This window comes from Thermobia domestica, chromosome 1 (genome assembly GCF_964235325.1).
Source record: "Thermobia domestica chromosome 1, izTheDome1.hap1.1, whole genome shotgun sequence".
NCBI classification, from domain to species: domain Eukaryota; kingdom Metazoa; phylum Arthropoda; class Insecta; order Zygentoma; family Lepismatidae; genus Thermobia; species Thermobia domestica.
Genome location: NC_137454.1, coordinates 203120808 through 203135111, shown reverse-complemented (window position 1 = coordinate 203135111; position 14304 = coordinate 203120808). Strand labels below are relative to the sequence as shown.

The following is a 14304-nucleotide window of genomic DNA, read 5'->3' as shown; positions in this document are numbered from 1 at the left end:
GTATCATATTGAGATATTTTTTAATTTTGTTGCTAAGACAACTTGTTTATCAGTTTGATGTCATTGTTACAGTAATTAAAAAAGATATAGAGAACGAAGAGCCATTTTGTAATGATTGAATGTATAATATTTTTAATGTGACAAACACCATATATGTTGAAAGTGAATATATGTATTCAAAATTGCATAACTGTGTTGTGTGATTCATGATAATCTCGTGAACTGTATAAATATTCAATATATACATTTGGAATCAGGGAATGTAACGTAGCAGAAGAAATATATATAATTAACGTTACATAATATAGTAATGCGAAGTAAATTATTTAATTGTAATCTGAAGCAGATTTTTTGTAGGACTTAGGAAGTTTTTCGGTCTACATATTATTCTAGATAGAAACATCACTCTTCAGTGCTCTTCAATCTGGTGAAGTCAGGTTTTATTTCTTCAACTAGCAAATGCCTCCACGTGTTAGTGTTATGTAATGTTTTTCGTTCTGTACCTTTCATATTGAATTCGTCTGAAGTAGGCCACATAAAAAATTCAAACGTCTCGATGGGCATAGTAAGGGAGCACTCGCACTCCATTTTCATCCATTATGGGTCAAACATCTAAAAACTCTGAAACATGTGTTTAATTATTTTAAATTAAAGAGTTCAAAACACCGAATTTCATGTCTCTAACCTTAAGAGATTCCAAGTTATGGATCTTATAAATAATAATAATAATAATAATAATAATAATAATAATAATAATAATAATAATAATAATAATAATAATAATCCTCGCCTTTTTCGTTCTCATCTCCTTTTTTCCTCTTTTGTCAAATATATATATAAAACTTAAACACGTGCCTTATTATTTTAAATGATAAATTCAAAAACCAGATTTCATGTTTCTAACTAACATGTCTAACTCTAATCCTTCTGTAATGGTACTTTCCGTCAAAAATCCTCTGCCTTGTTTCAAATTTCTGGCTTAAGTGGTTTGGACTAGCTGTTGATCAGTGAGTTAGTCAGTCAGGGTGTCTTGTATATATTTATTTTAACTTTTAATTATAAAAGTTAAAATTTTATACCAACAAGTTGGAAACAGCCAATGAAAAATTGTAAGGTTTGTAAAGGTAATGGTTCCTAATATATTTATCGTAGTGAAAGAAACACGTAAGGATAATGTTATAGGAGTAGAGAATTCTCCGGTTGCAGTGAGAAGCATTAACTGTAAAGATTAGATATTACCTGTCTTGTATTTTAAGTACCTTTCTTACTTGTAAAATTCTACATACGAAATTAATGCCTGTTCTACACTTGTTGCTGTTTTTTACAAGAAACTAAAATTACGGAGCAGGTTTGAGCAGTAAAATAAAATGACTATAGTTTAGGACAATAGCTTGTAACGAACTGTTAAGTGATTAGTTTGAAAAAGATTCCAATCTTTGTATTATATAAATATGTATAAACAAACGACCTGTTTTACTAGGACCATTTTGTGATTGGGATGGAGTGAAAATATAAGTTAGTGATCTTACCGAGAACGTACTTGCGTGAGGATTACACCGACACCATTTGATTCTATGTACATTATTAATGTATTTTTCTCCATTTAATACATGTTATTTCTCTTCATTTTAGGAAATGTGGTGGTTTGGCAGTATAGAGTCAAATGAGGGCTGGTTCCCTAAATCTTATGTTAAATTGATAGGAGTAGCTAAGAAGCCAGAGGTTTCTGCAGAGCCCAGCGCACAAGGTAAGTTACCTCGAGCTTAAAATAACACTTCTAAAAGGTGAATTTCATTAAGACTTCAGCTGAATTTTACAGATCTTTTAAGTACTGCGAAAATTTGAAGAGAATTAAGTTTACTAGAACTACTATAATTTACATCAGTGCTTTTTCAGGGTGTCTATCGATCACGAAAGTCACGGAAAAGTCACAAAATCAGAAAACGGTCATGAAAGTCAAGAAATTTACCTTTTAGGTCACGACTTATATATATATATATATATATATATATATATATATATATATATATATATATATATATATATATATATATAATATGTACAAGTACAGACTGGAAAATTTTGTTCTATAAAACGTCAAAATTCATCACCAGAAATGTCTATAATCGGCTTTAGACTATACCAAATCACAAGCAAAGCACGCTTCTATCGCATGCATGAATATTCGGCGTAATTCGCACACAAATTTGCTCTTGAGAATATTACGAAATTGTATGATTTGGTAAAGAAAAGGTTACGAAATTTCAATTGTGAATTATAGTAGACACCCTGTTTTTAAAACTAATTTACTGATCCGTACATCACCAAAATGTAATGCGTTATAGTTGACTTATGACCTGGTATTTATCAAAAAATAAACACTATTTATTTTAGGTTGCATTAAATAAGTAATAAAATATTATATCAAATTATATATATATGAAAGTAAATATAATTAATAGTTGAGTGTCACTACGGACAACGAACATGATTGACATATGTGAACTGTTGTTGGCTATAGTGGTCCTCCAGATAGATTTAAGTTTTATCTATCTTTGACTTTCTGCTGTTCTATTTATGATTTGTGTTCCCAAGCAACCTGCGGATCACTCGACATGAAATCCATTATCTTTCTGTGTACAGCAAGCATGATATACCCCTGGATCATGTGCTGTCAAATAGAGAATCTGCGAATACCTCCTGATGGGTTAGACGTTCTTTCGAGAAAGCTAAGTTGAATGGCATTCAGCAACTTAAAATTTTCGAACTTACATTGTTAGTTATCGGAGGGTTGCATATTCTCTGCCCAAAATTTTTCAGTACACCTATAGTAAATTCATCATGTTGATGGATCGTATAAAGAACGCCGTTTTCCGTAAATAACTGGAGAACACTTTCAAATAAGTTAATGTTCTCCAGCTCATCGTGAGAACCGAAGAACACTATTTTCAGCTGATGCCAAAGGTTTGGATAGCCATGTGATCAAGGGCTAGCTGAACAGGAGTTTCTAATTACGTGGGCTGTTCGGAAAGTTCAGGGAATCGCTTAGAGATAACGTTGCAATCGGAATAAAAGCATAAGCATTAAAAGGCCACATCTGTTCTGAATGTGTAGGGAAATGTACAGCGCTATTCGCCCTATAGTCTGGTTTGCAGAGGCATCGGAAGGAGTGAAAGTGCTAGTGACCTGCTAGCATGGAAGAAACGGAAATTCGTGTGATCGTCAAGTTTCTGGTGAAAAAAGACTGAAAGCCATCAAGGCCGAATTGGATACAGGTGCCATCATCTGTTGTCACCGTTAGCAAGTGGACGATGCTGTTAAAGCTTGAACGGGACAAAATTGAAGATAACTCATTCAGTAAACACGTTTTGCTGGTGTCAAAGCATTAGAAGGCCGTTGGTAGAAGTGTATTAACCTTCTAGGAGATTATGTTGGAAAATAAACACTCTATCACTCTGATATATTTTTTTTCCGATTCTTAGAACTTTCCGAACAGCCCACATGTATGTTACTAGTTTAATATCCTTACCTTATTTTATAGCACATGGTTGGAACAAACGAATGAATTAAAAAACAGAAAATAGTGAAAACGTCATTCCAATATGCAAATGAAGGACATCTGTACGCTTTTGTGCTTCTTCTCCGTTCGTTAATTTTTTTTTTTTTTCGTATGTTTCTATCCGAAAAGCATTTTAACGATAGATAAAAACATTTTAATGTTGTGTGCATAGTTTTGATATTGGAATAACGTGTCATTAGTTTCTGGTATATTTTCCATTCTACTCCTATTTCGGGATTCTTGTGTTCCAATCGCGTGCTCTATCTATCTATCTATCTATCTATCTATCTATCTATATATATATATATATATATATATATATATATATATATATCGGGTGTTGCAAAATAAGTGTTACAACTCTTGGGAGGTGAATCCTGCCACTGAGACAAGAAAAAAAGTTCTCTTGAACTTTCGGCTATCGGACATAGTTTCAGATCTACAAGGTGCCGAAAGCGTGGGAAAATGACTTTCGGACGCCAATAGTTCGGAAACTATCTAACGTAAAGAGGGCGGGTAAAAAATTCACTTAAGAAGTCATACCTGCTGTATTGAATTTTGCATGTTTCACAATCCTACCATGCACGCGCAAGGGATTCCCCAAAGGAACGTAGGGAGTCCCATATAATCTGCTAAATGAAAGTTGGTCGAAATGGATATGAATTGATGGGGTTTCTACCAGGTAACAATAATTCGTTTGTATTAAGTCGATATCTGGAACAAATACAAAATGGTGGACACTTTCATGTCCGTTGTGTGTGGTTGCATAATCGCCAGGTACGGATGCTGGCCAACAGTGAAGTTCTGAGTATTAAGTGTAGCGAATTTGTATTCAGATGCTCTAGAAAGACGTCTGGAGTGTCGGTAGAGCACAAAAGATGGAGCAGGGTGATTCACATGTGTGGAAACAAGTAACGAAGAATGCCCAGACTCAGTAAACTCATACTCAGTAAACGTGAGTTCAAAGCGTCGGAAATGTAAGGATTAGCGTCAAGAACATGAAAGCCATTACCAATTCACCAATAATATTCCCTCAACCCGATGCAATATGATGTGCACGGTTGCATACCAATAAGGATGCAACAACTGAGGCCAAGTTCAAATTGTGCAAGGGGACTCACTAAAAAACTGGGTAAATTAAATGAATGTCTCTAGTGGGATCACATGATCGATATTGGAATGCGGACAATTTGTGTGTTGATATCGATATGTAGCTAGTGGAGAAATGTCAACATGTGCCACTACTGCTGGGACACCGTCCCACGTGGGAAAAATAGGAAAATAACTACTCGGGTCTTGAATCTGAGGCCGTGGGCTCCCAGTAGGATTGGAAACTGCGACCACGCGAGCGAAAGTGAGCGCTCTAGCCCTGAGGCTCGAGGGAGCCTGACTTTCTCTGTATACATTTTTTTGAGGAGTACCCACTTTGTTCGGCAAGCGCTCTTGTACAGCCTCCCGACATAGTTGTGTGTTACATTTTGTTACTCCTATTGCACAGTTGTAAACAATCAAAGCCTTAAGACGTTTCTTCCTATTTCTCATGTCGTTTTATTTTCCATATGTATGGTGTTCCAGCTGTAGTGTTACATGTGCCAAATTGGTTCATTTTCGTCTTTGTCTTGGCATGTGTACTGTGTGTAAGATACATATTTGTGGAGGTATTTTGATATCGAGTACGTCATATGTCCCAGAAGACGTGAGACATGATACAAGTTTGTTATTTTCACGCTCTATCACAATTTGAACCATGGATTAAGAGATTTCTTTTCATATGTGTCGACTGTGGGACAATGTCCCAAACAAAGCGGGACATTGATACAATCTTGTTCTAGTTACGTTCTACCAAAAAGTGCACCAGATTAATAGCAGAATGTACAACGTTATTTTCCTAGTTTTTGCATATGAGACGGTGTCCCAGCAGTAGTGGGACATGTTGACATTTGTTCATTAGCTACATGTCGATATCAACACACACATTGGCCACATTTCAATATCGATAATGCGATCCCACTAGAGACATTCATTTAGTTTACCCGGTTTCTTAGTGAGTCCCCTTTGCACAATTTGAACTTGGCCTTAGTTGTTGCATCCTTATTGATATGCAACCGTTCACATCATATTGCATCGGGTTGAGGGAATATTATTGGTAAATTGGCAATGGCTTTCATGTTCTTGACGCTAATCCTTACATTTCCGACGCTTTGAACTCACGTTTACTGAGTATGAGTTTACTGAGTCTGGGCATTCTTCGTTACTTGTTTCCACACATGTGAATCACCCTGCTCCATCTTTTGTGCTCTACCGACACTCCAGACGTCTTTCTAGAGCATCTGAATACAAATTCGCTACACTTAATACTCAGAACTTCACTGTTGGCCAGCATCCGTACCTGGCGATTATGCAACCACACACAACGGAAATGAAAGTGTCCACCATTTTGTATTTGTTCCAGATATTGACTTAATACAAACGAATTATTGTTACCTGGTAGAAACCCCATCAATTCATATCCATTTCGACCAACTTTCATTTAGCAGATTATATGGGACTCCCTACGTTCCTTTGGGGAATCCCTTGCGCGTGCATGGTAGGATTGTGAAACATGCAAAATTCAATACAGCAGGTATGACTTCTTAAGTGAATTTTTTACCCGCCCTCTTTACGTTAGATAGTTTCCGAACTATTGGCGTCCGAAAGTCATTTTCCCACGCTTTCGGCACCTTGTAGATCTGAAACTATGTCCGATAGCCGAAAGTTCAAGAGAACTTTTTTTCTTGTCTCAGTGGCAGGATTCACCTCCCAAGAGATGTAAAACTTATTTTGCAACACCCGATATATATATATATATATATATATATAGGGTGGTCCTTATTTATATGGGAAAAATTAAATAAATTTAGGAATTTCCTTGAACGAACCCCCTAAAATGGTTCCATATGGGACCTAATTAAGCTAGAAGAAAAATTAGATCGATTGAATAATTTTAAATGGTGCCTCAAGCGACCTAAAGTTTTGAATTCGTTTACATGACATAGTATATGGAGAAAATCTGGAATAAACCCTTGTAATTTAGAAACGGCTTAAGGGAATGGGAAGATACCCTGGATAATGGAACTAGAGAGAGAGAGACCAACGTAATCTTGTATAGCACTATCATGGCGGCCATCTTGAAGTCCGCCATCTTGAATTCAGGTCAAAATTTTCAAATAGGAAGAGGGTCATGTGACATATCGTTTCGAGGTAGCGTTTTCCAGAAGCACAAATCTAGCATTATTTTTACACTACCAATAATCATGTAAGAGTTATTACGTGTGAAAAACTAACTGGTTCGATATAATGTTATTTTATTGTAGTTAATGGACCACAGATTTGTAAGAATTTTGCAAGTATTTACATAAAGTGGAATTGGAAACAAACTGCTAGGGAAAGTTAAATCTTTATTTCCCCATGACAAATAAGGTTTCTCATCAAGATGATTCATAGACCATTATGAGGAAGAAGAAAAATGATTACGTGGAAGAAACTGAAATATCTCTTATTTATCTAGTAGCTTTATGGTAAATTTTCAATAAGTTTTCAATCTTATTTGCTACACAGTTCACTTTATCACATCTAGGAAAAGATTGTCTATAGGCCTTCACAATCTGCAAAAGAAACTGTTTATGCTCCTTATTTTCCGTAAGCCTTTCTGTTGCATCGTTTGTTACGTGGGTGAATTTAACTATTGTCTGTCCTTGAAGATAGTCATTGTTATTTGACCATGAAATCGGATCGCACTCAAGAAACCCTTTGAGTATTTTAAATCTCTCGAGGAAAATTTGTTTGTTGTAACAAAATGACTGATTTCTCTTTTCACAATAATTTTTATGATATCACTTCTTGCGTCAAGCCTCTTTGCTATTTCACGGTTTCCCCTTACAGTTTTTAATTTTTTCAACCAATTTTTGTTTTTCCATTATGCTAACAGCATCATAAAAAAAAAAAAAAAAAAACAATGCTACGTATTCCTCCGTCAAGTACCAGAGATGCCGAGAAAATTTAGAAAGAGACACTTCATATAATTCAGTATCTGTTTGTCTATAACTGTATAAACCTTTCAAAAATTGCAGGTCTTCTAATGGTGAATGAGATGCTTGATCACATTTAAATCAAGCTTGCACATATAGTCGTATCAGAAGAATGCATAGTCTCTTAAGATCCGTTTCTATTTGCTTCGTTAAACGAAATTGTTGGTGGAAGAGAAGTATTTTTAAATAGTAGATAGCTTTTCCCATCCACCTTGCATGGTGAATTGCTCCAGAACGAAAGAAAACTCCTCGAGGAGGTATGCCACCCAAGAATATGATAATCAGTTCTAAAAATTCCCTCTAATCTTCTATGCAGTGTTCTGCTTCTACAAGTTTGATAGCAAAATTTAACATTTCATATCTTACATCGGAAATATTGTTCCTTACATCATCATCAATTCCTAGAATACAGTTGGTACAATCTATTTTAGACCACTCGTTCTGAAAACGCTTAAATAGGGTAACATCCAGTCCAGATGCAAAGGAAACACAACACTTGTCAAATACACATTTTAAAACCAATCCATAATTGTAGTGTCTTCAAGAAAGGTATAGAAGATTGTTTTGGAGCTTCTGCAGAATGCAGGCACCGCTGACATGACACATATTGCAGGGAATAGTGTTACAACAAACTGCCTGCACGAACTTTACCAAATTCCATTCTTCAAGCTAATAAACTCTAGTAGAAGCAATATGTTCTCCTCTTGATAATGACAAACTGTGAACACCAATTAGCCTCTCATGACCATCTCCTGTAATAATAATTGATAACCTATCGGCAGTCTCTCTGCCAGTTAAATTCAGCAGTAGGTTTCCGTCCCATTGCACAACTAACGCACTTGATGCACTCCGAAATTATTTTTGTGGTCCTGTGCATCTCCGCTACGGTTTTTATCTCAGCATCGGTGAATGGAAGACCTATTTATTACTAGCTCCTTTACATTATGGCCTAATGCTTATGCCATCGCTGTCAAAATATGTATTGTTGCTCTATCAGTGACCTTGTATAGATCAAGAGCAGCAACCTGTCTTGGAGTAGGCCTTATAAAATTAGTTTTTCCCTTTTACATCTCTTGCAGGGTCCGGACGCACATTTTCTCTAACATACTCAACAGGGTTTTCCTCTTCATTTCTTGAAATGCTTACCTCCACGTCTTTTGGTGTATAAGATTCTAACAAATCATTTTCAGAAGTGCATTTTTCTTTTGCGTTCCTCTTTCTTTTGAAACCGTGCATATCCCTTTAGTTCTTTTCGCGCCAAACTGATGTCTTTACTTTTAGTCGTGTAAGAATTATTACCTGTAAAAAAGAGAAATCTTTTCACAGGTAATAATTCTTAGACAACTAAAGCTATCTTTAAAATAGTGCCAGATTTGTGCTTCTGGTGAAACGCTACTTCAAAACGATATGTCATATGACCTCCTTCCCATTTAAAAATTTTGACCTGAATCCAAGATGGCGGACTTCAAGATGGCCGCTATGACAACACTATACAACATTAGGTGTGTTTCTTCCTCTAGTTCCATTATCCAGGATATCTTCGCATTCAATTAAGCCGTTTCTAAATTACAAGAGTTATTTCAGATTTTTCCATATGGTATGTATTGTAATCGGCTTCAAAACTTTAGGTCTCTTGAGGCACCATTTAATATTATTCAATGGTGCTAATTTTTCGCCTGGTGTAATTTGGTCCCATATGGAATCATTTTAGGTGGTTCGTCCAATGAAATTCACAAATCCAAAATTAAGGACCACCCTAATATATATATATATATATATATATATATATATATATATATATATATATATATAATATTACACAAGTAAGCTAAGGGTGGAGGATGCTTATGGTCAAACATAAAACCCTCAACTTTAATAAAAACATATTCAATTATTCACCATAATTACAAACTCTTATTCATGTATTGTAAAAAAAAAAAAAAAAAAAAAAAAAAAAAAAAAAAAAAAAAAAAAAAAAAAAAAAAAGGTATAAATTGACATACAGTAGTCCCTTGTTGGATCCCCTACCACACAAGTTTATGGTGAACAGTATCGTGTACATCGGCTTCTCTGGGGTTTCCAGTTTCCTCCACGTTCTCATACCATCAGTTCTTTCATATTTACTTATTTCCATTAATTACCGTCTCGCTTAGCCTAAACGACATGAATGTGCGACGTACAGCTTCGATTTGGATCGATAATAGACTTGAGTATGCTTGCCAGTAACTTGCCAGTACGAAACGAGGTTTCTGTACGCTGAAAGACTCAATATAATGAATTCATTCAGAATATTTTAACTAGAGAATAATTGTTTGTACTTTAATTGTAGGTACCAGGTAATAGTTAGGCATGTGCAACACGTGCAACTACACAGGGCGGCAATATACAGCTAGTAATAGGGAATTATTATATTAATTGCTTTTGTCGTCGTAAAACCGGCATTAGTTTAGCGTCCTCCATTAAAATAGCACATTACTATTAGTCCACCATTTTACCTTGGGCGAGCACCTACAGAACGACAGAACATACTGCCAACAACAAAAGAATGTCCATTTCGAAGTCAGATGCAGATTCTGCAGAAAGATGGAACACTTTTAAAACATCTTTATTCTGTAAAATAACACTCAGATCACTGCCAATAACTAAATGATATGCTCGTGAGGATGCTTGTAAGAGCTTGAATGCTAATTGCAAAAAGCAGTTTTCTACATTCAGAAAATAAAAAGAGTAGAGTCAGATGTGAAGCTAAGAATATTCTTCGAAAATTAAATAGTAGCATTCATGATATCACTGTAAGGTTGTAATCTGTAGCGTTTAGCAAAACAATTAAAAAACCGCAAGCAGAAGATGTAGACAATTCCACTGCTGTTGAAACGTATGACTCTCGTACTGAGTTTTAAACTGAACTTACCTCTTTCCCCATTCACTAGCATTCAGCTGAAAAGAAACTAAGATCAAAAGCTCAGAATCGGATCAGTCTTCTTTAGTCGTTGAGATTTCAGGACCAAAGCGTCAAATTAAACGTGAGAGACTTTTTGGTGAATCTAAGTCAGAAATTCAACCTGAAAGTCTTGAAGAAGTAACAAGATCAGATCGGCTCAAAGGTGACGAGATGTGGAGAAGAATGAAAACATATTCTAAAATCGTACAAATTCTTCAGAGTGAGTTACGAAAGAAGATTAATTTGTACAAGGAATGTAGTTCAGTATATTTATTTCTCTGAAATATCACCAAACTAGAATCTGCTCAAATTTATAATGCTGCATAGAAACTTCGAACCATTTACTATTTCGACACAGATAGCAGCTTCGGTGAAGCATGTGTCCGTGGTCAAAGCTATGCTGTCTATGAAAAAAGATGATGACAAGTTATCCTCCCATTTCTTTGCTGAATGTTGGTTTCATGAAAAATAAGTGATGTCTACTTAAAAGTGTACAGCAGTCGTGATTTACAACTGTGCTCCAGCAACAAACTGTTCCACTGAAAGATCATTTGCAGTTTTAGAACGGATTAAGAACAATTTACAAAAAGCACAGTATCAATCGCACAAATGCACTACCATAAATTTTTTAACGTGCACATTTGCTTTATTTGTTGTGCATTCAGTTAAGTTTTTTAATACTTCAATAAGTTAATTAAAATAAATAATTCCACAACTTATTGTTAGTAGCATGTAAACGAATAACGATGCCCAAATTTAGCTGAAGGAAGAGAGAGCATAAAATAAATTACTACACGGGTACGACGTAATAAATCCAAAATACGAGCTTGGTAAGTACTTTTAAGTTGTGTCGATCTAATTTTTCTTCTAGCTTAATTAGGTCCCATATGGAACCATTTTAGGAGGTTCGTTCAAGGAAATTCCTAAATTTATTTAATTTTTCCCATATAAATAAGGACCACCCTATATATATATATATATATATATATCGGGTGTTGCAAAATAAGTGTTACAACTCTTGGGAGGTGAATCCTGCCACTGAGACAAGAAAAAAAGTTCTCTTGAACTTTCGGCTATCGGACATAGTTTCAGATCTACAAGGTGCCGAAAGCGTGGGAAAATGACTTTCGGACGCCAATAGTTCGGAAACTATCTAACGTAAAGAGGGCGGGTAAAAAATTCACTTAAGAAGTCATACCTGCTGTATTGAATTTTGCATGTTTCACAATCCTACCATGCACGCGCAAGGGATTCCCCAAAGGAACGTAGGGAGTCCCATATGATCTGCTAAATGAAAGTTGGTCGAAATGGATATGAATTGATGGGGTTTCTACCAGGTAACAATAATTCGTTTGTATTAAGTCGATATCTGGAACAAATACAAAATGGTGGACACTTTCATGTCCGTTGTGTGTGGTTGCATAATCGCCAGGTACGGATGCTGGCCAACAGTGAAGTTCTGAGTATTAAGTGTAGCGAATTTGTATTCAGATGCTCTAGAAAGACGTCTGGAGTGTCGGTAGAGCACAAAAGATGGAGCAGGGTGATTCACATGTGTGGAAACAAGTAACGAAGAATGCCCAGACTCAGTAAACTCATACTCAGTAAACGTGAGTTCAAAGCGTCGGAAATGTAAGGATTAGCGTCAAGAACATGAAAGCCATTACCAATTCACCAATAATATTCCCTCAACCCGATGCAATATGATGTGCACGGTTGCATACCAATAAGGATGCAACAACTGAGGCCAAGTTCAAATTGTGCAAGGGGACTCACTAAAAAACTGGGTAAATTAAATGAATGTCTCTAGTGGGATCACATGATCGATATTGGAATGCGGACAATTTGTGTGTTGATATCGATATGTAGCTAGTGGAGAAATGTCAACATGTGCCACTACTGCTGGGACACCGTCCCACGTGGGAAAAATAGGAAAATAACTACTCGGGTCTTGAATCTGAGGCCGTGGGCTCCCAGTAGGATTGGAAACTGCGACCACGCGAGCGAAAGTGAGCGCTCTAGCCCTGAGGCTCGAGGGAGCCTGACTTTCTCTGTATACATTTTTTTGAGGAGTACCCACTTTGTTCGGCAAGCGCTCTTGTACAGCCTCCCGACATAGTTGTGTGTTACATTTTGTTACTCCTATTGCACAGTTGTAAACAATCAAAGCCTTAAGACGTTTCTTCCTATTTCTCATGTCGTTTTATTTTCCATATGTATGGTGTTCCAGCTGTAGTGTTACATGTGCCAAATTGGTTCATTTTCGTCTTTGTCTTGGCATGTGTACTGTGTGTAAGATACATATTTGTGGAGGTATTTTGATATCGAGTACGTCATATGTCCCAGAAGACGTGAGACATGATACAAGTTTGTTATTTTCACGCTCTATCACAATTTGAACCATGGATTAAGAGATTTCTTTTCATATGTGTCGACTGTGGGACAATGTCCCAAACAAAGCGGGACATTGATACAATCTTGTTCTAGTTACGTTCTACCAAAAAGTGCACCAGATTAATAGCAGAATGTACAACGTTATTTTCCTAGTTTTTGCATATGAGACGGTGTCCCAGCAGTAGTGGGACATGTTGACATTTGTTCATTAGCTACATGTCGATATCAACACACACATTGGCCACATTTCAATATCGATAATGCGATCCCACTAGAGACATTCATTTAGTTTACCCGGTTTCTTAGTGAGTCCCCTTTGCACAATTTGAACTTGGCCTTAGTTGTTGCATCCTTATTGATATGCAACCGTTCACATCATATTGCATCGGGTTGAGGGAATATTATTGGTAAATTGGCAATGGCTTTCATGTTCTTGACGCTAATCCTTACATTTCCGACGCTTTGAACTCACATTTACTGAGTATGAGTTTACTGAGTCTGGGCATTCTTCGTTACTTGTTTCCACACATGTGAATCACCCTGCTCCATCTTTTGTGCTCTACCGACACTCCAGACGTCTTTCTAGAGCATCTGAATACAATTTCGCTACACTTAATACTCAGAACTTCACTGTTGGCCAGCATCCGTACCTGGCGATTATGCAACCACACACAACGGACATGAAAGTGTCCACCATTTTGTATTTGTTCCAGATATCGACTTAATACAAACGAATTATTGTTACCTGGTAGAAACCCCATCAATTCATATCCATTTCGACCAACTTTCATTTAGCAGATTATATGGGACTCCCTACGTTCCTTTGGGGAATCCCTTGCGCGTGCATGGTAGGATTGTGAAACATGCAAAATTCAATACAGCAAGTATGACTTCTTAAGTGAATTTTTTACCCGCCCTCTTTACGTTAGATAGTTTCCGAACTATTGGCGTCCGAAAGTCATTTTCCCACGCTTTCGGCACCTTGTAGATCTGAAACTATGTCCGATAGCCGAAAGTTCAAGAGAACTTTTTTTCTTGTCTCAGTGGCAGGATTCACCTCCCAAGAGTTGTAACACTTATTTTGCAACACCCGATATATATATATATATATATATATATATATATATATATATATATATATATATATAGGGTGGTCCTTATTTATATGGGAAAAATTAAATAAATTTAGGAATTTCCTTGAATGAACCCCCTAAAATGGTTCCATATGGGACCTAATTAAGCTAGAAGAAAAATTAGATCGATTGAATAATTTTAAATGGTGCATCAAGCGACCTAAAGTTTTGAATTCGTTTACATGACATAGTATATGGAGAAAATCTGGA

General features: G+C 36.2%; 1 protein-coding gene across 4 annotated transcripts in view; it reads left to right on the top strand.

Annotated features, from left to right (window-relative positions):
- Dap160 (dynamin associated protein 160) overlaps positions 1-14304 on the top strand; it is a 213683-nt gene that overhangs the window by 92668 nt on the left and 106711 nt on the right. For all 4 annotated transcript variants that reach the window (XM_081768609.1, XM_081768600.1, XM_081768593.1 and 1 more), the window contains exon 19: positions 1633-1747. In XM_081768609.1, coding sequence (XP_081624735.1) covers positions 1633-1747 — 115 coding nt within the window. The remainder of the gene's footprint in view (positions 1-1632; positions 1748-14304) is intronic.